Source organism: Phyllopteryx taeniolatus, chromosome 16, assembly GCF_024500385.1.
Source record: "Phyllopteryx taeniolatus isolate TA_2022b chromosome 16, UOR_Ptae_1.2, whole genome shotgun sequence".
Classification (NCBI taxonomy): Eukaryota; Metazoa; Chordata; class Actinopteri; order Syngnathiformes; family Syngnathidae; genus Phyllopteryx; species Phyllopteryx taeniolatus.
Window position 1 is genome coordinate 9,883,384 of NC_084517.1, and position 23,234 is coordinate 9,906,617.

At 39.4% G+C, this 23,234-nt stretch overlaps 3 protein-coding genes across 5 annotated transcripts; 2 read left to right on the forward strand and 1 right to left on the reverse strand.

Annotated features, from left to right (window-relative positions):
* The first annotated feature begins 385 nt into the window (after positions 1–385).
* On the forward strand, positions 386–4,097 carry LOC133465849 (GTPase IMAP family member 7-like). The gene is made up of 2 exons (XM_061748987.1): positions 386–2,115; positions 2,887–4,097. Exons 1-2 carry the CDS (start codon positions 2,082–2,084, stop codon positions 3,906–3,908), a joined length of 1,056 nt encoding a protein of 351 aa, XP_061604971.1. The 5' UTR covers positions 386–2,081; the 3' UTR covers positions 3,909–4,097.
* Positions 4,086–9,485, reverse strand: LOC133465850 (ER lumen protein-retaining receptor 3). The gene is made up of 5 exons (XM_061748988.1): positions 9,101–9,485; positions 7,932–8,032; positions 7,304–7,462; positions 6,975–7,227; positions 4,086–4,944 (listed from the first exon to the last, which is right to left on the reverse strand). The coding sequence occupies exons 1-5, from the start codon at positions 9,189–9,191 to the stop codon at positions 4,901–4,903; spliced, it is 648 nt and encodes a 215-aa protein (XP_061604972.1). The 5' UTR covers positions 9,192–9,485; the 3' UTR covers positions 4,086–4,900.
* A 3,096-nt stretch (positions 9,486–12,581) lies between these two features.
* Positions 12,582–22,657, forward strand: LOC133466226 (ATP-sensitive inward rectifier potassium channel 12-like). Of its 3 annotated transcripts, none has more exons than XM_061749727.1 (3): positions 12,582–12,888; positions 15,884–16,024; positions 17,658–22,657. In XM_061749727.1, the coding sequence occupies exons 2-3, from the start codon at positions 16,002–16,004 to the stop codon at positions 19,285–19,287; spliced, it is 1,653 nt and encodes a 550-aa protein (XP_061605711.1). In that variant the 5' UTR covers positions 12,582–12,888; positions 15,884–16,001; the 3' UTR covers positions 19,288–22,657. The 3 variants fall into 3 exon arrangements, with proteins under 3 accessions (XP_061605711.1, XP_061605710.1, XP_061605712.1); XM_061749726.1 differs by having other exon boundaries at positions 15,884–16,011; positions 17,658–22,656; XM_061749728.1 differs by lacking the exon at positions 15,884–16,024.
* Positions 22,658–23,234: the final 577 nt, after the last annotated feature.

The following is a 23,234-nucleotide window of genomic DNA, read 5'->3' on the forward strand; positions in this document are numbered from 1 at the left end:
TGTATTTCCAAATATAATGTGTATTCCCCCCCGCCGCATAACACAAAATCTGTGCTTCAGACAAAGAAAGGCATTCAAATGATTTGGCTCAACAGAGCTGATTCATTAAAATGAAATGTGAAAAAAAGGTATGAATGTAATTGAAACTTTAGGAAGGCAACAACAAAGATGAAATGCTAAGAAAAGTAATTAATTTAGGAATGCTGGTAGTGTGAGGTGTTTGCAACAGTAGAACACTGAAACTACTGAAACTACTACTTTAATGAATTCCAACACTATATACGTGTTTCATGTGCTGTAGAACTACAACCGTTTAGATTGACCACCATATCCCTGTTAATACACAAAAGGGAAGTATATTGTTTGGTATAATAATAATTAATAATAATAATAATATCCATCCATTTTCTGTACCGCTCATCCTCACTAGGGTCTGGAGCCTATCATAATAATAACAATAATAATTTGAGGGTGAAAAGCATTATTGCAAATCTTGTAAAATTGTATTTATATTATGATATGTTGTCAGCTAGAAAAGGCTTTTTTTTTTTTTGCATTTAACTCCATGGGTAGTCATGACCTCTATAGATTGCTACGTTCTGTCTTTCCTTACAAGTTCTGTTTTCGGGCTTCTGAAATAGTCCATATAGTTGCAGTGTGTTAAAACAGGAAGGGCTGAATGTTTGTGGAAAAAAGTTCATTTGTAATGTTTGTTTAATCTTGCTGACTCCTGTCAAAATAGAAATGACTGTTCAGTAGGCTATAAGGATGAAGGTCTTGGGACACATCTCTGAATAAAACAAGACATTTTGGACATTTCTATCCAAATGTGTTTGTTGAAGCATCGGGGTCATTTTCTGTTGCAGCGGGACAAGGAGCAAGGAGCATAAAGGCATGCTTGGATGTGTTGGGTATGGAAAAACACAATGGCCCTGACCTCAACCCCTTCAAACACACGTGATGAATAAGAATAGGGATATAATATGAATAACAACCAAAATAATACAGTTGGAACAGGATGGTAAAAATATAGGAACGTCGATCGGCATAGTAATTAGGTTAAAGAGTGAAAGAGTGGTTAGTTCATCTGCCTCACAGCTCTGAGGTTGTGGGTTTGAATCCAGGCTGCGGCCTTTCCGTGTGGCGTTTGCATATTCTCCCTGAGCTTTTATGGGTTTACCTCGCCCTTCTCCCACATTCCCAATACAAGTTTATTTGGTTAATTAAAGTCTATAAATTGTCTGTAGGTGTGAATGGTTGTTTGTCTATACCGTCCCCTCCAAAGGTATTGGAACGGCAAGTCCAATTCCTTTGTTTTTGTTGTATACTGAAAACATTTGGGTTTTCATAAAATTTGAATATGAGACAAAAGTTCAGAAATCCACCTTTTATTTCATAGTATTTACATCTAGACGTGTTAAACAACTCCGGACAGAGCACCTTTTGTTTGAAGCCACCCTCTCGTCCAAAGTCATCTGGGATAGGCTCCAGCTAACGGTACTGTAGTTGGAGCTGATCTTAATCCCCATAGCCCTTGATTTACAGCTGTGAATCTCAAAGTGTGGTAGAAGTACCACGAGTGGTATGCGGGCTTTCCCTACTGGGTTAGGGTTAGTACATTACTACATTTAAGTATTTTTTTTAATTGAACTTTTGTCTTTTCCTAAGCGCAGTGTTGATGTTCAAACTGTGCATATTGTTACAGTTATCATCAGATACAATGCACTTTTTAGGAATAAAACCACTGCATCGTTTTTGATGAACACGCGGGCATAAGACGCTGCTGTATTTTATTCTTGGTCATTTTGCTGGGACTTGGGAGAGCCAAGTATTTTTCGTGATGGTACTGAGTATAAAAGTTGACCAACCAACTGATGTATAGTATTTGATTGCCCCCATATGGCCTTAGTAAGTTACTACAGGCATGAAATGAATTTTAAAATGCCATCACTTTAACATTGCACTGCTGCATAGTGAAGGAAAATTCTTTCTTATGACGAACAATATTTGTTTTTGGGACACCATTCCACTCTGACAAAGTAATCCAATCTGTTGGTAGCACCACTATCTTCTCTGTCAGGATGTCAACATCTGCTAATGCTTCGTCATCTCAAGGTATGTCGCTTGCGAATTCATCATGTCGTCATTTACAGCACGTCTGCACGAATACAATCAATGTTTCCTAAGTTTACGTTTGACAATGTTTTATCTTTTTCTACCGACATAATACGTGTGTACAAGAGATCCGAGATCCGTTTTATCAAAAATGTTGCATTACAAAGATTATACAATACTGATGATAACAATGTATTTTATTAAATTTTTTATTGTGGTGGACTACAGTGTATGATGTTGAATGGGGGTTGTATGTTGACTGTTTCATGTCGTTAAATAGGGGAACCAAAATACTGTATTAGATTGACAGACCTCTTGAGCATAATGCAGGAGTACAGTACAGTGTAGTGCACTTCTACAACAGTCATTGTGAAAATAATGTCTCTTATTACAACGTATCCATCAGTAAGCATGCCAATTGCGACATTCAAGTGTTTTTATTTCTTATTAATGTATTTATATTTGATAAATGACTTTTTTTTTTGTCATTCAACCTACATCAGCCTTCGCTCTAGGTAGGATAATTATATCCCAATTGTGCCCCCAACTATGAAGAAAGGGATGACAAAATTCATTTGATGTCCAGTGAAACACATTGCGGTCATCTATGACCATAAACGTTTAGTTATCTTTCTAAATTTGGAATTCTTGATAAGAGTTACTGTATTGGGTCCAACTAGACGGTGCAAGTTTGACCAGTTTTGTGGCCAGTGATGTCAGATAATTTGGAAAATAATACACAGTGTATTACTTTTGACTGCTTTTCTGCAGCCTGTAATCCATCTCTGTCCACGTCAGAGGCTGAGCTGAGGATTGCTCTTCTCGGAAAGACAGGATCAGGAAGGAGCTCCTCTGGTAACACCATCCTGGGTAGGTCTGCCTTCAGGGTGGATGTCTCCCCCTGCTCTGTCACCACTCGCTGCATGAAAGAGACTGGGACAGTAGGCGGAAGGCACATCTCTGTGACTGACACGCCGGGGTTCTTCCACACACACTTGTCCACTCAGGAGGTCATAAGAGAAGTGGGACAGAGTTTAGCCCTGTCCTCTCTCGGACCCCATGTATTCTTGGTGACCCTGCAGCCTGGCAGGTTCACCCAGGAGGAGAGAGATGTCCTGGAGTGGATCAAGGCAACATTTGGACCTGGAGCCACCAGGTTTACACTGGTGCTGTTCACGTGGGGAGACCAGCTGCGAGGAAAACGTGTTGAAGACTTTCTGGAGCAGAATGATGAGCTTTCGGCATTTGTCAGCAGCTGCCATGGAGGATTTCATGTCTTTGATAACAGCGAGACTGAGAATATGACCACATGCTCACAACAAGTGGAGCAACTTCTGAAAAAGATAGCCAAGATTGTGGCAGACAACGGAGGCAGTTGCTATAGCAAAGACATGTTTAAGGAAGCAGAGAATGCCATCAGGGATGCTCAGGAGAGGATTCTGGAAGAAAGACGACACAGGTGGCTTCATATGGAGAATGATGAAACAGAGGGGCAAGAGCCAGCGTTACAAACGAGGCAGAGGAAGGAGGAAGAGGAGGCCAGGCGGAGGGCAGAGAGGCTCTTCTGGTGTGAGCTGTTGACGGCGTTAGGAAAAGGTGCAGCAGAAGGGGCTGGTGTCGCTGAGACAGACAAGAACAAAGGCAAAGCTTTGAAGAAAGTCAAGGTGGTGGAGAAGGCAGCGGCTCTGGTCACCTCGCCGTTCTCCATCAGTTCGGCTGCAAAAGTGGTGGGCGGTGCTGTGAGAGAAGGAAGTAAGGTGCTATACAAGCACCGTAAAACATTCCTACACTAAAGGGATTCCGGATCGGTCTCTGTCGTCAACTAAACACATAAGTAAGAAAGAAATCATCAGGGGCCATCAACACACCACGTGAAGCCTGTCACATTCTGTTACATCAGATTTTATGTGGCTGCACAAACAGCACATATTTGCACAAGTCTTCATAGATCACAATAAAGGCAATGTTAATAAATGATATACAATTTAATTTAGGGAGAAAAACACATTTAAAGTAACAGAACACCCTGACAATCAATAGCTAAATTAATAGCTTGAGTTGGATTGAATTTATATTATGCTGTGATATATTTCATTTTTGGCTTGACTTATGTTCATGCAAAAATGGTTAGCCCTTTTACTCCCATGAAGAAATACATTATCCTAAGAAAAACTAAACAAGAAAAATACAAAAAGAACACATCCTTGGCAATAAGGAGCAAAGGTACAGTATTAACAAGATAAACAGAGTGTTCAATGATTCAGAATGAAAAAAGGCACTTTGTGCTATATTACAGAGTACACTTTAACATACAATGTAGTATTTGTAATTAATGCAAAACATTTGAAGATTTCAAACTGTGAGCACTCATGTCGATTTTGGACAGACTATGGAGCTGACAATGATTTTCAGAGTCTGCAATTCATCAGTTTATATTCAATGTCAGAAACTGCATTCATTTGTCACTGCGGTCTCAGCCTCAGTTAATAAAGAAAACCTGTTCGTTAATAGTTTTGGTAAGAGGCCCAAATTTAGGCTCCATGTAAAAACTTCAGATACATTTTCAGTGTCGTGTTTGCATCTTACCGTATAAAGTGAAAAACATGGAAACATACCACACCAAATAATGTATGCATACACACAAAAACACAGACAAGAAGTACCAGCCAGACAGGAATTCAATTTGAAGTAAAGCACTTGTTTTGGTCGATAGAACGTCAGCTCATCTGTCCCACAGTTAAAGACGTACAGTTGAGGGGGGTGGTCTCCGTGCTCCGACTGGCGACTAGACAGGCATCGGCAGGCTCATTTTTCCTCTTTCTCTCAACACTGCAGAGAGAATACAAACCAGGGTTAAAATAAGGACAACTTTTCACTCCTGCTTAACATGTGAACTCACAGCAAACACTACACACTTTCACTTAGGTGCCATTTTCAGGGTATTTCACTTTACTTGGTCCTTACAAGGGGGTTCAAGGATTGCATATTTTTTTGGATAGCAAATATAAGATGAACTCATGTGGAACCCTCAAGGTCGGTGTACAGGCAATGTTTTAAAAGTAAACCCTAACAATTTAACACTCATCTTAACTTTGAAGTTTTTGTGTGACTTTAACAGGACTATTTTTTCCCAAATATATGGTACAATGTCCAACTGTATAACCACTATATTATTTTGATTGCAGTTCAACGTACTGTAAAGATGCACTGCGACGTGATTCTGGGTGCGCTTGTTTCGATTTCCGTGACAGCAAACTAGTTGAACCTGTACTAATTCCTGATTGCTGCAATTAGTTATGCTGCATGTACAACGACCAGATACAACATTATCACTACCTGCAAAATACAAAGTTGAATTCAAAACAAGAGCTGTATATTCTTTTTTTCTCCCAATGCAGCTTTGACTTTTGCTCAGGTAACTAACTGAGGTAACCTTCATTTTGGATACAGCGGCTGAAATAAGTATTTAACACGTCACCATTTTTTCTCACTAAACATACAAAGGTGCTATTGATTTGGAAGTTTCACTAGATGTTGGGAACAGTGTAAATGAATATCAGCTGGTTCAGTCCTAATTGATGCCTACAAAAAGGTCTCATTGCCAAGGTGTGAGTCAAGGCACATCTCATGATGGGTAAGACCAGAGAGCTGTCTCAAAACCATCACAAACTAATAGTTGCAAAACATAACGATAGCATTGGTTACAGGCGCATATCTAAGCTTCTGAACGTTCCAGTGAGCCCGATTGGGGCCATAATAAGTAAGTGGAAAGCCAACCATACCACCATAAATTTGCCTCGATCAGGTGCTCCTCGCAAGATTTCTGACAGATGAGTGCAAAGAATAATCAGAAGAGTTGTCCAAGAGCCAAGGACCACCTGTGGAGTGCTTCAAAATGACCTGTAATTAGCTGGTACTGTTGTCACAAGGACAACAGTGAGTAATGTACTCCGCTGCCATGGCCTGTATGCACGCCCACCACGCAGGACCCTATTGCTGGAAAAAAAAAAAAAAAAAAGAAATGGCACTGCACATCACCCTAGAAATACCATACCAACAGTGAACTTATGAGGTGGGGAACATGATAGTGTGGGGCTGCTTTTCAGCAAATGGTACTGGTAAACTTCACATTATTGAAGGAAAGATGAATGGGCAAATGTACCGAGACATTCTTGACAAAAATCTGCTGCCACCTATGAGGATGATGAAAATGAAAACGAGGGTGGAGATTTCAGCAGGATGATCATCCAAAACATACTGCCAAGGAAACTCTCAATTGGTTTCAAAGAAAAAAAATAAAGCTGCTAGAATGGCCCAGCCAATCACCTGACTTGAATCCAATTGAAAATCTATGGAAAGAACTGAAACTCAACGTCCATAAAAGAACCCCACGAAACCTTCAAGATTTGAAGACTGCTTGTGTGGAGGAATGGGCCAAAATCACACCAGAGCAATGCATGCGACTTGTTTCTCCATACAGGAGGCGTCTTGAAGCTGTCATTGCAAACAAAGGCCTTTGTACAAAGTATTAAATAAATACCAGTTGGCAAGTTCAACACTTTTTCCCTGTGTCATTTCACATTATTACGCACAACTTAATTTCTGATCTTATTTGTTCTACTTTCTTTGTATGTATGGAGTACTTGGGTTGCTCCCAACATCTGGTGAAATAAACATGTCAGTAGCACCTTTGGAAATATATTTAATGAGAAAAATTGTGATGTTTTAAATACTTATTTCAGTCACTGTATAGCTCTCAGTATTTTCAGTCGACATTATATTGTGCAAATGGTCATAACTTTGTGGCTGGTCCGTGTAGACAAAAACATTGAGACAACAAACACCAAGTCTTTGCTCACCTCTTGTGACGTAAAGGTAGAAGAAGTCACAGTAGAAAATGGTCTGCACTACACCAGACACTACTGCAATATGGTCGAAGAAGCCCTCTGTGTGGTAGCGCCATACCCAGTTGACGATGTAGAGGGCTCTGTACAGGCCAAGGAAGAACAAGTAGTGGGTGGTGATGGACTCTGCCTCGCCCGTCTTGGTGATCATGAAAAGTTGCGGCATTATGGCCACAGACTCCAGGAAGATCGAGAAGGTCCAAAGGACCTGGGTAGACGGAAGAAAGAGAACTTTGACCTGGAACTTAAAGGAAGCCCACACTATAGAATAAACGCTTGTTTACCTCCAAGGGTGTGAACGCGTAGTTCTCCAGTAAGGACAGACCAATAACTGGTACCAACAAGAACTCCACACGGAATGAGTCATTCTCAGAGTCGTAAGTGTTCCTGAAGCGCATGTAGACCATGTACACGGTAGCGTAGGATAGTGCCAAAAACACCACCTGAGAGCAGAGTGGAACAATGATGTCAAAGGAAACAGTTTGGAAGACTGAAACTAGCCAGCTGCTGTTCTTGTAAAAATGAATGGTGCTTGCACTTTAGTAGAAAAGGCGCATATATGTCTATATATAGATAAAATATAGACCTGAGTCAAGGCAGGTGAGCAAATACTTTTGGCAATATAGTGTACATATAAAAAGAGAACAAAGTACTACAAGAAGTAGGAAACGAAAACGAAAACTATTGCTTGTGATGCTGGAAATTAACATTAAAGTAAATGATTATCATGTATGTATTCATTTATAGCTTGATTTTTGTCCATGACTTACAACTGCATCTTCACTGGTCTGTCCATTTTATGAAGCTGGAAGGGTGCATGGAACATCAGAGCTTGTGTTTGCAGTTCCAGTTTCCTTTTTTTAACTTTATATGCCAGTGGTGAATTAATTCAGTTTAGCTTAGCCTAGTTACCTTCATGACTGTGTTGTAAGGCGAAATGAAGATGGTGAATAAGTCAAGGTATCTGGTGGTGAAGACCAGTGCAAACAACACCTGAGACTTTCCAGAGATGCCTACAAACACAAAAACAATGAAAATATTTGTGTGCAAGGGTACGACTGTTTGCAATAAAGTTACTGAGTCTGTGGGAGGCCAACCATCCGGGTACTACTTTTTGCAGAAATACATAAATAAATGTTAGTGGGCATGCTGCATACAATACCACTCACAAACAAAAGTTGGGATATTAGGCTTTTGGGAGCAATTTCATGATGAACCTAAGCTATTCTATAACCTTTACAGGGGCTCTTTAAACTATTGCCTGCACATGTCCGACTGCTCGATGTTTCAGTACTTTTTGTACAACTTGCTGTTCTCTTACAAAGAAGGGCAAAATTCACAACAGGTGTTTTTGTTTTTCATTTCCAAGGACATTCCCTCAAGTCAGGCCTTTCTGTGACTCTTCCAGTCTCTGTAGCTCTGTCGCTGCCTGTGGATGACACCGAGACACTCTAAGCCGAATGGAAACTTCCCAACATCCTGTTTGAAACCTTGCAGTGTCACGGTACTGTCGATCATTTGTTTGGTCTCACGATGTCAAAATGAGAACCACATGATGGGAGAGGTCTGTTTAAATACAGATTCTACATGAACCGGGAAATGTTGTATTGGTCGAGTCAGTCACCTTTTTGCAAATTTCGCTGTTTAGCTCCTTGTTAGAGAACAGCAAGTTATTGTGCAAAACGTACAGAAACACCAAACCGCTGGACATTTGCGTTGACATTTCAAAGGTTTACATAAGGTTAAATTAAGTTCAACTGTATTTTAACTTCATCCTGAAAGTTCAGCCGAAAGCCGAATATAAAAAGAGAACAAAGTACAAGTACTTGCCGTGATTTGCTACATACTGAGACAGACAGCAGTGTAATAAAGTGGACGAGGAAGCAGATCACTATGCTAACTGCCACGTCGCTTCCACTCCACATTATTCAAATTACTCCGTTAAAACATGAACGGGATCAGCAATATTCCACCATGTTCGTACATATAGTGCAAATGCATAAACTCACTTCAAATCTTTGCAAGGCTGCACAATATTAAAAAGTGAATACACACACACACACACACAAATGCTGACATACCTGCACATGATCTGGATTTATAGATCTTTAATAACAGAATGATGATGGCCAACAGATGCGACACGTCACCAGCCAGACGAAACACGTTCATTTTGTTCCCTTTTTCCCTTTAAATGACACTTTGGAAGCGGTAAATTAAATAATGCTGGCGACTGGGCCGATCCGAGCAAAGGCAATATGAGTGCGATCTTGGGGTGGGGGGGGGGGGAAAAGGCTACAAAAAGATGCCAATCGCTGCACGGTGATAACCCACTCCGTCGAGATGTGTGCCGATTCGTAAACAAAAACAAACATACCCAGATTAACTCCTTCTCGCAAGCCAATTTGTATCTACTGCTGTCTGGGAAGCAAATTGTTGTAAGAGGAGGTGACGTGGCTGACAGCTCACACAACAGAAAGGCGACAGCCATGTTACAGGTGCATCAAGTCAAGCGTTTGCGCTTTTCAAAGTAAAGGTTTACAGCGTCCAACAAAATAGATTATTTTTGTAGTTTACACTAATTTAATGAGTTTTCAGAGTATGGTTAAAATGTTATACTTTTGATTAATGTTTTTTTCTTAGTAAATATAATGTTATTTTCCATTCAAAGAGAGTCATTTTTTTAGTTTGAAGATTAATAAATGGTATTCCCGGTGTTTCTTGATGTAAACAACATTTGTTGCAAACTGTACCAGCTTTCCTGACAACAAGCTCAAATGAAAAAAATACTGTACTTGGAGCTGCACTTATTACCTTTAGGATCTCTTCTGTGGCTTGTATGCTTTTGACCATGTAATACCCATTTGAAAAGCTTTATAGCAAATCGATTCAACATTTTACATGAATTACCATTTAGATAACCAAAGGCTAAATTTACCTAAATGTTCTGTGTTACTAGTCCTAGCCCTTCAGTGCATGGGGATTTGCCTGATACCATATGTCAGGGCTGTCAAATTCATGTAGTATCGTAGTTATGGCTACAACTGTGAACCCATATAAATGAAAGATTACCTGTAATTACATACAGTATACACAACTCATTGATGAATAGCCAGTTTTGAAATCCGAAGCCTATAAAAACATGTTTTTCCACTATTACATTTCTTTTCAAAGGGGGATTGGTAACAAAAAAATGCTTGCAAATATCTCAATGGTATTACACCAGAGCACAATGAGCAATTTTGATTTGCTTTCGCGGGCCACATAAAATGATGTTGCGGGCTGGATCTGGCCCCCGGGCTACCGGTTTGATACCTGTGCCATATGTTAATGGTCTTGTCTAAAATCAGCTGTTAATTACCAAAAAAATAAAAAAATTCCACATCACTTGGTTACCTTGTTAGGCTTGATGAAAATATTGTCTTAAATATTGATGTGGGCCTCTGGGCCTTTTTCCTTCATGGATTGGTTTATGGACGTGTGCGTGAATGGGTGAATGAGCAACTGTAACGAGCTTTTGGGCACCATGAGCGCTATATAAGCATTCAATTTAACATCTATGTACATCAAGAGCAGTGTTTGGTGTAACTAATTATATGTAACTAGATTACATAATTTAATTACAACATGCATGTTATTGTAATACATTACATGACTGGGAGAAAATGTGCAATTATATTGCAGTTGCCTTTGGAAATTTCCATGATTACAATTGTAGTTACGTTTGAAAAATAGGCACACATTTATTCCAAATAAAATAAGCAGACTGAAAGAAATGCTGCATATGTGTGTTGCGGAGACTTCAGGGAGCACATACATTCCCCTCTCACACACGTTTCAAGTATCCAGACCATGTTTAAGGCCAGAAGTGGGTCAATGGGAAGTCCGTTAATACACAAAACAAATACAAACACAATGTTTCCATATGTGGCAGCAAATACTGGGCATTTTTTGTCTCGGCGAAAAATCCATTGGTTGGTTGACATTGATGCTTGTGTGTGTCCAGAGGCTCCTAGCTGTGGTTGTGTCCACCATACTTGTTGTGGCCTATGCGCGTATGCTCACTATAACTTGGAGTGTCAACGTTGAATTAGCCCTCAAGAAACAACCAAAGCACTATTCATGTTCTTATTATAACTTAGTGACTAATTTATTCCATAAAAATAACAAAATAAAATAAAATGATGAAGACAAATGTGCAGACGGGGGCATCAAAGGTACTCTAGACAGTACAAACGGTGGACAAATCTGACCCCAGGACTAAGCTAAAGGTTATAGCAGCTAATCTGACATCCAGGTCTGATTAACTTCTATTTATACATACAGAGAGTCATGTCTCCCCATCATCCTTCTCATCCATCTCATATTGTTCATGTTGCACAATGGGACATCAATATCTCATCTAGCTGTCAGATGATGATGTCAAGTGCATTCATTTTATTTAATGGCTAAGTCTTTGTTATTAAAATTGTGAATGCAACCATAATGGGGTTCATTAGTGTTTTGTTCCAAATAGATTTTAGAGAGGATTTTACATCCATCCATCAGCCGGCCATTTTGCTCAGTTCCATCCCCAGTCTTTGACATTCATTCTTTTTTTTCTTTTTTTTACCTGCTCCTGTCAATTTTGTGGGAATCTCTTTCCAGCTTCTATTGTAGCTGTATGTTTATTTTCTTGTGTTCACCACAATGTTGAAGCTATTTACAGTTTACATGTCTCCTGCCACCCCCAGGTTCCTCCTCTTTGAATTTGGCATATTGACAGATTTACTCCTACATCCCCATTCAGAGGAGGTGGTGGTGAAAATTTCCAGTCACTGCTTGATGGTAGCGGCAACAATGTGAACGTTGTGGTGAAGTCAGGCAGGTTGAGGACTAGTTTCTACACAATGAGTTTGTATGCATGCATTCATTGTCCTGCACCTGGAATTTAAATTGGTACATTTCTTTTTTTATTTCATATGCACGGTATACCCACTTAGATTTCGAGGAAGCTGGCATGACACTGGTAGTACATATATTAGAGGAAAAACATCACTTTATTACTATATGTGTTGCATGTTAATTATGTCTGCTGATAATACTTGAATGTAATCAAACATTTGTGCTTCGAAACCTGTATTTTCGCTAAAAATTACACAAACGAAACTATCTGTTTTCAAAATCCACCAATTACATGCAGTTCAAAGTAGTCGTGCTGCTATGTGCCCCCATTGTGGAATAATCACGAACATGAGTGGGAACCCATTGCAGCAAAAAGGCAGCAGAGACCTGAAACTACACAGCTTTAAAAGCTTCAACAAGCTTTGAACATTTGCTGTGAGGGAGGTATCAAGTAATATTCATTACTGTATTTAGTTTGTGCTCCGTCTTTCGAATCCACAGACTTTGTCAACAATTCACATTTTATTTTTGTGCCCTTTTTCCTGTTGCTATAAGAAAGCATAATGCAAAGTAGGTATTTTACACCTACACCTACACCCCCCCCCCCCCCCCCATCACCGCCTTTAGTTCAAATCATGCCTCTTCCTCCCCCTCCCATCTCATATCTCCCGTGCTGTGCACAGGGAAGATTGACACAGCAGTTTCAGCCAAGGCTGCACACAGAAGAGCGTTCAGTGACAGGATTACACTATCCGTAAAGGAGGACAATAAGAGATTAAAAGGAAGGAATGATGAAGAAGTACTGAAGAGGAAATCACTAAATGAAAGTAAAAGAGAGGAAGAAGGAATGACGCGCTCACACACCACAGAAATCTAGACGTGCTGGATAGTTGGAGTTGACAGTGCTATTGGGACTTTGAGAAGTGAAGTTTCAGCTGACAAGGAAATTGAATGGAAACAAGGAAAATAGTCAGCAATTAGTAGGGTGAGTATCTTTTTAATCATGGTCACAGTATTTAATGTCAGGAGATTACAATTAGATAACTTGTTTTATTTTTAATGAATGAATGTGTCCACTTAAAGCTGAAGATCAACAGTGATAGTTTTCCTATCCCAGGCCATGTAGTTTATAGGTATAATCATCATCATCATCATCATCATCATCATCATCATACCAATAACAAAAAACTGTCAGAAAACTCGCTTGAGCATCATGAAAACTGCTGGGCCAAGTACAACCAGGTCAACAGCGCCTCACATTGTCAGGGTTAAATCTCTCTTTGAGATGACAGGTTACATGATTTCAATTTTGATCTATCCTGAATTGCAGGGTTTTAGTTTTCCACATTAAACGGAACCTTCATTCATCTTAACCCAAGACATATGCAGTCAACTGCAGCAACATTAGGCACACTTGCACATTCTCCAATACAGGAGCTCTATCCAATTTCTGCCTTAACAAAGACAATAATGCTCAGTTTTGATTGACACTGTACAGTTGCGCAAAACTGTGCTAATACTTTGTCCCTTTATAATGCTATTATAAAATATAAGAAATAGTTTGACTGGCACATTGTAGCTCTACACCTTGGAAAACTATACTCATTAGATTGAGGAGGTGTAACAAATGAAGTGATCCTCTGTGTTCATCAAAAACAAGACAGAGGTTTTTTTTCTTAAAAGGTATATTTATTATTGTTGCAAGCCATTGTAACATTAGGCACAGTTTGATCATTAACACTGTGTTTAAATGTAAGGGGAAAAAAACTGTACTTAATTAAAATGCATTGCACATAAAGGTTAAATAACTTTTACCTAAATAAATATTTAAAAACAAACTGTTCTTAAAGATTAAAGGCAAAGTTAAACAGAACGGAACTGTACTTTGGCAGCGATTCTTTTGCATAGTACTATAAGGAGAGTGCAGTACATTATTTATTGTTTGGTATAGTTATAGGTTTCACCCAAGAAAAGCAGCAAACCCTTTCTTTAGAATCAGGTTAACATAAATAAAGATATAAATAACACACACAAAAAAAAAAAAAGCACACTGTGCACTGTATCCATCAACATTCTTTTTTTTATAAGGGTATTCGTCAATGTATTATCTCTACATGTACAGTCATCCTTATAGATGACTCTGATAATTGAATGAAAATGAGCTGCATCAGAGATGACTAGTTATGACAATGCATACGATGGAAGATGGAAACGATGATAACATATCGAGGAAGAAGGCTGTGGAACCCACACAGAATGTGTTATGTCTTATTGTGGCAGATAGAAGAGAGTCTCCACTCTCCCTTGCTGAGATGCCAGTTTTAGGTTTGAATTGGATTCTTCACTACAGAATCCCTTCTTTTTTTTAATTCCAGCATTTGTGATTGTGGCTTGTGGCAGTCATTCAGTAATGTCTATGAGTAAAGTCTGTGATGAAAAGATCTGAATCCAGTGTAACATAAAGCACAATGACGTTGCATAAAGACGGGATATTTCATTAGGTACACCTGCACAGTCTAAGGCGGTCCAACATCTCTATCAAAAACACCAATAAAAAACTATTGTGTCAGTGCCATTATTTTACACAGTTTTATGTGTGCAATTTTTTAATTTGTGTTTTTATTTCCTTTACAATAAAAAAAAACAACTAAATATGTATTTTTACTTTGTCTTGATATTTGTGTGGAATTAATTGTTGATTAATTGAATCTTGGAGCAACTGTGGCAAAATGAAGTGCACTACTTGGCTGCAACCAGCATAGGCATTGTTGGTTCTGTCCCAACTAGTTTTCTGTCTATGGGAAGTGGCGCAACATCAACTCCCGCTACTGGCACTGAAATAGGAGTTAAGGACATAAAGAGAGCGATTTCCCCATCCATCCATTCATTTTCCGTACCGCTTCTCCTCACAGGGTTCGTGGGCTTGCTAGCGCCTATCCCTGCTGAATGAGAAGCGGGGTACAGTACACCCTGAACTGGTCGCCAGCCAATTGCAGGACACTTATAGACAAACAACCATTCACACTCACATTCATACCTACGGGCAATTTTCAGTCATCAGTTAACTTACCACGCATGTTTTTGGGATGTGGGAGGAAACCGGAGGACCCGGAGAAAACCCATGCAGGTACGGAACATGCAAACGCCACACGGACGAGGCCGGATTTGAACCCAGGTCCTCAGATCTGCGAGGCAGATGTGCTAACAAGTCGGTCACCGTGCCTCCATTTCCCCATCCCATTCCGAAAATATTTTTAAAACCTCATGAATCGATTGATTTCTTTTCCCCACGGTCGATCAAGGAAATTTAGTCAAATGCCGGCCTTAACTATATTGCCCCTTTCACAAGGATAGACAAACTTTCTCATATTATTGAAGGAGAAGGTTCCTTTCACATGTAAAAATGTCAATTGAGGTAACTGAAATATTATGATGCACTAAAGTTCTACACCGCTGCAAACTACAAAATTAACAAACTGTCAAATTAGTACCTCTGTAACAGTCTCATTCAAAAATGAACATTGTTATTGTTGTAAATGCAGAATATTTAATACAGCTCTTGTATTGGATATTATTTTAATGTAAAAGTGGTAATAATGTTTTGGCTGATCAGTGTGTTAAATATGCCTTTATAAATGTGTTGAATTTCTTATTAAAATGTTTTATTTTAAAAGAATGCTTTTTGTGTGTGTGTACAATGTGGTGTAATTATACAATCTTATTTATTGGGTCCACCGTGTTCCTTGTGACAAGATAATCCCCTCTCAGATGTCCATAAAACACGGCCGAGTCAAACTGAGATTAAGTCTAAATCCACACTTTTAATTCAGCAATACAACGCAGATGATATAAAACTGCCCCCTGTGGATAGTGAAGACAAATATATCCTTGACTTTTGTAATTCTTCATGATGATTCATGATTCATTTCAAGTCCAAACAGACATTGTGACCATTGCATACTGTATGTGCTCATTTGCAGTGGTCTGCAGGGGTCTTCTCAGAGGCCCAAGTATTGCCTGCATGGTGGATGGCTGATCTGTGGGAGTGATTAGACTCTGGCCTCCCACCCAAACCTCAAATGAGGGATTATTGTTGCCATGGGAACAAGTAGGTCCAACAGGTGATGGAGGCAGTCTTCTGTGTGGGACTGTTTGAACGGTGTAACAGATTGGTTCGGTTCGCCGGTAGAGGAACGCAGATATTTAAGTATCTAACAATCAATGCATCTTCTTTTGACCGTATGATTAGTCTCTTCTTTGTTTCTATTCTATTCTATGGTGTTTCCAACTTTCCAAGCCTAGCATTGAGACCTGCACATGCTAGTTGGACAGTCAAGCTACCAATATAAAGATACAAAAAATATTAATGTACATGACAGGTAATGCACGTGTCAACAAAATGTGCTCATTCATCAGTCTTGTGATTAATGGTATTTTTTATTTTTTTTTTGGTTTTGTTTAGTTTTGTTTTTTACATAGTGTTATCCACAATAACAATAACAAGTAGGAATATGTTTGTTAAATGGGCACCTAGAGAGAGTGAGTCAGGACAAGCTCAAGGATATTTACGGCAAGCAGATCCTCACAAAGGCTAAGGCCATCCTGTACTGTCCTACACAGAGTTCTCCTCCTCACCCTGCAGCCACACAGCACGTGTTATAAGAACAAGAGCATGTCATATCTTGATCATTAAAAATTGCTCAATGTATGCGTTTTTCAATATCAGTCGATTGTATCACGTTTTCTACTTTGTTCCTAATTGTATTCCAGGGTATAGAATTGATTCACATCGGCAAATATTACTTTTATTTTTTTATTTGAATGTTTTTTTTCGACACAATTAAAATCAACCAATCCGGATGAGTATGGAATGATTAAAATAAAGTGCCACATATAGGATGGCTAATACTATTGAACAACTAAGTGGATAAAGGTATTACGAATACTTAAACATGACACTTAAACTGTATTCAAGAAAATATGGGCTTGGTCTCTCTTGACCGCTACAGTATAGAGTAACAACAAATGTGTGTCTATAGGATTTCTTGTCCATTTATCCAGAATAACATTTGTGAGGTGAAACGTGACTGATGTCGGCTCACAATCACTGTGGAAGTTTATCCCAAAAGGTGTTTGATGGGGTAGAGTTCAAGCCTCTCCCATTCTCATCCAAGCGTGTCTATAGGGACCTTGTTTTGTGCATCGGAGCATAAAAAAGGGGTCTTACCCAAACTGCTCCCACATAGTTGGAAGTATCCCTTACCTTTTTCTCCATAGAGCACATGTATGTTGATTCAATTCCAAATGGACAATGTGACTGACTCAGACTCATACTGAATATAATCTCATAATCTGCCATCTGCCTTCTCATTAAGATAAACTGAACTCAGCTTTCCGAATGGTAATCCATTTAAATCAAACACAGACTTGTGGATTTAAAATAGTTAGGTGACCGGAATTTTAGTTAGGTCTACGTGGCATCCAGTAGTGATCTTTCAAATATCTCTTTCATTGATCTTAAAAACATATACACAGTATATATATATATATATATATATATATATATATATATATATATATATATATATATATATATATATATATATATATATATATATTTATAAAATGAAACATGCTTGCTGAAGTTAAGGAATTTAAGCTTAGGTATTCTCCATCATCGTGGCTAACAAACATTTTTCAAAAAAGTTGATTGATTGTTGTACATTAGGCTTGACCCGCTTATTTGCCTAACAGGTATAGCATTGTGTCAAACAACTTACCAGAGGAGGAGCGTCTGAGGATCTGCAGCTTGGATCTCCATAACGGTCAGAGTTCCTCCGACGTCCACTCACATTCGGCCTGCGACACAGAATTTGAGCAGAAGCGGAGAAGGAGGAGGCGGACAGGTGCGTCCGCTGCTGTCCCCAGCACACGGGGACAAGGAGGGATGAACAACTACAACGGGAGGGTTCTGACAAGGGGCTCCAGCCAGGTACGGAGCCGCTTTGTGAAGAAGAATGGACAATGTAATGTTGTCTTTACTAACATGGAGGAAAAGAGGCAGCGCTACCTAGCAGACATCTTCACCACCTGTGTGGACATCCGCTGGAGATACCTGCTGTTTATATTCTGCACAAGCTTCATCATCTCCTGGCTTTTCTTTGGCGTCATCTTTTACAGCGTCTCGCTTTCCCATGGGGACTTTGAGGAGCACCTCATGGTGAAGGGTGAAGGAATAGCAGCGGGCGGGCTGTATTCACCCAACTCTGGACACACTACAGAAGGACAGACAAAAAGAGTGCCTTGCATCCTCCATGTCCAGGGATTTGTTGGTGCTCTCTTGTTTTCCATGGAGACACAAACTACCATTGGCTACGGCTGGCGCTGCGTAACTGAAGAGTGTCCCATGGCTGTCATAACAGTGGTTGTTCAGTCCATCGTGGGCTGTATCATTGACTCGTTCATGGTTGGCACCATTATGGCCAAGATGGCGCGCCCAAAGAAAAGGAACCAGACGCTCATGTTCTCCAAAAATGCTGTCATTGCCCTTCGTGACGGCAAGCTGTGCCTCATGTGGAGGGTGGGGAACTTGCGCAAGAGCCACATTGTGGAGGCTCACGTCCGGGCGCAGGTCATCCGTTCCTACGTCACAGCAGAAGGAGAATTCATCCCACTGGAGCAGATGGACCTCAATGTGGGCTACGACGAGGGCACAGACAGGTTGTTTCTCGTATCCCCGCTGATTATAGTCCATGAGATAGACAAAGACAGCCCTTTGTATAGTGTAAGCCGAGCTGATCTGGAGACGGATGAATTTGAGGTTGTTGTGATCCTGGAGGGAATGGTGGAGGCCACGGCCATGACCACACAGATCCGTAGCTCTTACCTTTCCAGGGAGATCTTCTGGGGCCACAGGTTTGAGCCTGTCATCTATGAGGACCGCAACTGCTACAAGGTCGATTACGCACGCTTCCACAAGACCTACGAGGTCCCGTCAACACCCAACTTCAGCGCCAAAGAGCTCGATGAGAACGCGAGTCGGGCCTCCTCTGTGGTTTCTCCCTTCTCTGCACGCATGGCTTCAAAAAGCTTGATCCCTTGTTCGGTCGGTACCTTTTGCTACGAGAACGAGGTCGCGCTGAGCTGCGGGGAAGAAGAAGAAGACATCTTTGACTCCTCTCAAATTGTAGGGAAGGAAAGAGCAGAGGAGAGAAGGACTTCTGTAGACTTCCACAATATGTTTAAGGACACTGCCACCATGACATCTGGGAGTCACAATGTCATGTGTGTTCTGGACATGGACAATAACCAGATGGAATTTGACATCTTACAGACAGCCATTCCACTCGATCCAGTGACCTATAAGAACGAGCCAGAGATTTGAAGAAATCAATGAGGAAGCAGATTGAATGTCTTTTCTGTTTTGTTTTCATTGCATGAAATTGCAGGATTTCTTATTAGGAATAGAGTGAAATTTCTAAGGTAGAACACCAATCTGTTCCACATTGTTCTAATTTAAACCAAAGTTTCGCACTGGAAATAATTGACTCTTGCATCAAACTGTCACTGTCATAAAGTCTTGATCAAATGGGCATGTATTTTTTTTCTGACTAAAATCTTAAGATTCCTAACTGTCATAGAAGTGTAAAAGCAATCAATTGTATGGCCTCAGTTTGACTTTGGCAGTTCCAATGTAAAGAAAAGGCAAATCTTTGAGTGGACAGACCCTTGGCTCTTCTTGATGTCACAACCAAAGAAAAGCACACATTGAGTCGTTTGACTTCAGTGTGAATGAGACATTCTATTAAAGTTTTTAATGACATATTCCTTTTTGAGGAGGACCAAATTCAAGGTAGAAATGTTTTATTTCATGACTTTTATGATTTTGTGTTCATTCTAATGGTGTTCTCTGAGTCATCTGTTGTCAACATTCCACCTTATGCATGTGAAATCCCTTGCTTTGTTAAGATTAAAACAATCTCTTGCTGTAAATAAGGGATTAGAGGACCCCAAATGAAAGAACATTTTCTTACAGGCATAAGACATGAAAATTGTTGACAAACAGGTGACTGAAGTAAATATTAAGCATCCAGTCTGTTTATAGGACTGAGATATATACAATATTTGTGCTCCCAAAAAGGCTCCTATGCATTTTGAAAAAATATTCAGAGTAAGGCAGGGCTGTGCACCCAGAGTTGGTGATCCAGTGCCTTGCTCAGTGGCATTTCTCCAACTTGTCCCACTTTCCACATTACAATTTGTTTTCAAAAAGTGAAACACCGAACATCGCCGAGTCACTAGGATACATTAGCTTCTATCACAGCATGCAGCTTTGGGTTACTGACAGTTTTAGAATTATAAAGATGTCAGTCATGGTATAAAGTCATTGTAAAATGTAACAGAAGGAATGAAGTTAGAGTGAAGCCTCTAGAAATGTGCACAAGGGACAGGAATGAAAAAAAAGTTCAAGGTTGCCATTGTGTACAATGTTGTTTGTGATGGTTTTGTTCTATTTTTAAGTTGTCAGCGCTTTAAAAGCAACATTCAACATACAGAAATTAGCCAGTGGAAAAATACAGAATTGTGAATCCTTGTCTCATCTGTGGTATATTAATGTTCACACAGTATTGAATTTATATTTTCACTTTGTCACTTTGTCATTGATTCACTTTTTGTGTTGTACAAATGTGGATTTGTGAGCGATTGTAAAGAGTATGTGTGCTCATGAGCAACAAATGTGTAAGCAGTCACTTTAAAATATGTTATTGTTTATTTTTGTAGTGCTGAAGTAGAGGGTAAAAACAGTTCTCTTGTACACGCATGCATGCTGTCAGCCACAATGTTAAAATGCTGTAGGCAAAAACCTCAAAGAGCCTGTCTTTTGATTACTACAGTACAGTTCAGTACTGTATATTCATACGGTACAATTATTATTTCTTATCAAGAAACTAATCAAGAACACCAACTGCAAGCTTTTGATGTGGCATTATTACAATAATACATTTTTAAATAGCAATGACAATCATAGGCTGGTGTGTGGGAAATAACTGTAAAAAAAAGAAAGAAAGAAATATATATATATATATATATATATATATATAATTTGTTTACAACGCACTTTAATATTGGATGTTTACGTTTCAATGTTATGAATAAATCTTTGAATAATTGTTGGTATTGCATTCTGTGTCACTAGATGTCACTGCAGCTATTTACAGTGGAGGCCCACTGACGCCAACACAAAACTGGGGCCCAGAATTATTGACCGTGTCTTTTTTTTTTTTTTTTTTTGCCCTCATACATTACACCAATGTAATTGAAATAAAACCACCAATATGTATTTACTATGTGTGTTTGTATAAGTGGAGAGTTTTAGTGTTAATGTAAGAGGTTTTACAAAATATGGCCTTTGCCCTTTAGGTATAAGAGCTATTTTATGCTATTTTATGCACCTACATTTTCAGGCGCTCAGTAGTATTCGGACAATTGGAATAACTGTGAATAATTGTTCTAAAGTGGATGACAGGACTTCACCAAATTCTGAGTTTCCTCCTTGGTGTTTTGCCAGGCCTTTGCTGCAGCCACCATCATTTTCTACGTGTTTGAGGGACTGACTCTCCTAACTTTGGTCTTGAAAAGCAATATTGAATATTTCATGTCCTTTCTTTCAAAAAGTCTTTTTGCAATAACTCGCAGTAAGACAACAATAGCGGATGATCACAGAATAATTTCTTTAGGTGAATACAAAAATACTTCACAATATCAAAATAAGTCAAGCATACTGTGGAGAAGATGATGAATCAGTGTCAGAATTTACAATAAAGAGAAACGCTCATGAAAAAAGGGTTTCAACATGGAAATCAACATTCATGCAAAGCCAGAAACCATGGTACACTTATATCAGATTGATGGGTGAAGCAAATCTGCAGTGAAGGAAAGGTACAGATAATAATCCAAAGCATACCACATCATGTGTCTAGCATGGTGGAGACAATGCTATGGCATGGACATGTATGAATAATAATGTAATGGGCTCACTCGTGTTGATTGATGATGTGACTCCTAAGATGAATTGTGAGGTGTGTAGTGATATGCGCATGTAAACAACACAGTTGTATGACGAAACTATGACATTTATGGAAGAAAGATCAAAGGAGCGCGTCAAGGAGATCAGATAGCAAAAAAAGAGGACGACCACATTTTGTAGTTTCAATGACAGTGAATCTTTTGATAGTGGGCACACACGACAGATACATCTGATCCTTTTTCCCAGGGGGTGTGGATGGGAGCAGCAAAATTCTGTCTTGTGATCCACATATAAACACAAAGACTCTAACCCCGGCATCTTCCCTGGCACAAACACATTCAAGTTCCAAATGAAGTAATATAGAGTAGATTGTGGTACGATACAAACATAATCATATCTACAGATCTACTGCTTGTTCTACAATGTTAGGTTTCTTCGTACTACATCCTCTAGTACTAGTTATTCGAGTAGCATGAGTATCAGATCTATCATCTACATCAGTAGTTAGAATGGTAACCTCAGGCTTGTTTTCGCTTTCAATTCTGAATAGTGATTGTCACGTTTTAAATTTGTAGGGATAAAAAGTAGCCACCCACTGTCCGCGGACTACATTCCCAGCTTCTTCTCCTTCATCCGGTCACCAGAAAAGGCTGGAAGCGTAGCAGCTGTGGAAAAGTTTAAGCCACTGTGTTCTGTGCACTGTGCACTTTGGTATACTTACATGAATGCCTATTTTTCTGATGTGTTGATTAATGTACATTGTCCTAATCAAAGAAATAATTAAATACAGGTACATCTCTATAAATTCGATTAGTGTCAAAAGCTTAATATTGTTAGGAAGTGCAATTCAAAAAGTGAATGAATAGAGATGTACTACAAACTACACACACTCAGAGTCAAATATTTCATGATTTTTTTTGTAATATTGGTACATCTCAATAAATTAGAATGGTCCAAAAGTCCATTTTGTTCAGTACTTATAGTTTCATTAAACACTAAAGTACTTTTCAGAGGACAAATCCCTACCTAATTTATATATTAAACATTTATTTTTATTTCTTGAACTAATCAATTATTTCTTTCCGCATTATATTTTAGTTTCTAGAGATGGGGAAGTTGGGTTTTTTTGTTTGCTATGAGGTATAATCATCAAAATTGTACATCCATCCATCCATTTTCTGAGGCGCTTCTCCTCACTAGGGTCGCGGGTGTGATGGAGCCTATCCCAGCTGTCATCGGGCAGGAGGCGGGGTACACCCTGAACTGGTTTGCCAGCCAATTGCAGGGCACATACAATTTCACAC

What these genes read in the sequence shown, in the direction of transcription:
- LOC133465849 (XM_061748987.1), top strand. Translation starts at nt 2,082, where the DNA reads ATGTCAACATCTGCTAATGCTTCGTCATCTCAAG. An exon ending in TAATGCTTCGTCATCTCAAG is followed by an intron (nt 2,116 to 2,886) that starts GTATGTCGCTTG and finishes GCTTTTCTGCAG; the next exon opens with CCTGTAATCCATCTCTGTCC.
- LOC133465850 (XM_061748988.1), bottom strand. Translation starts at nt 9,191, where the DNA reads ATGAACGTGTTTCGTCTGGCTGGTGACGTGTCGCATCTGTTGGCCATC. An exon ending in TAAATCCAGATCATGTGCAG is followed by an intron (nt 8,033 to 9,100) that starts GTATGTCAGCAT and finishes TTGTGTTTGTAG; the next exon opens with GCATCTCTGGAAAGTCTCAG. An exon ending in CTTACAACACAGTCATGAAG is followed by an intron (nt 7,463 to 7,931) that starts GTAACTAGGCTA and finishes CTCTGCTCTCAG; the next exon opens with GTGGTGTTTTTGGCACTATC.
- LOC133466226 (XM_061749726.1), top strand. Translation starts at nt 15,983, where the DNA reads ATGAGGGATTATTGTTGCCATGGGAACAA. An exon ending in TATTGTTGCCATGGGAACAA is followed by an intron (nt 16,012 to 17,657) that starts GTAGGTCCAACA and finishes TTTGCCTAACAG; the next exon opens with GTATAGCATTGTGTCAAACA.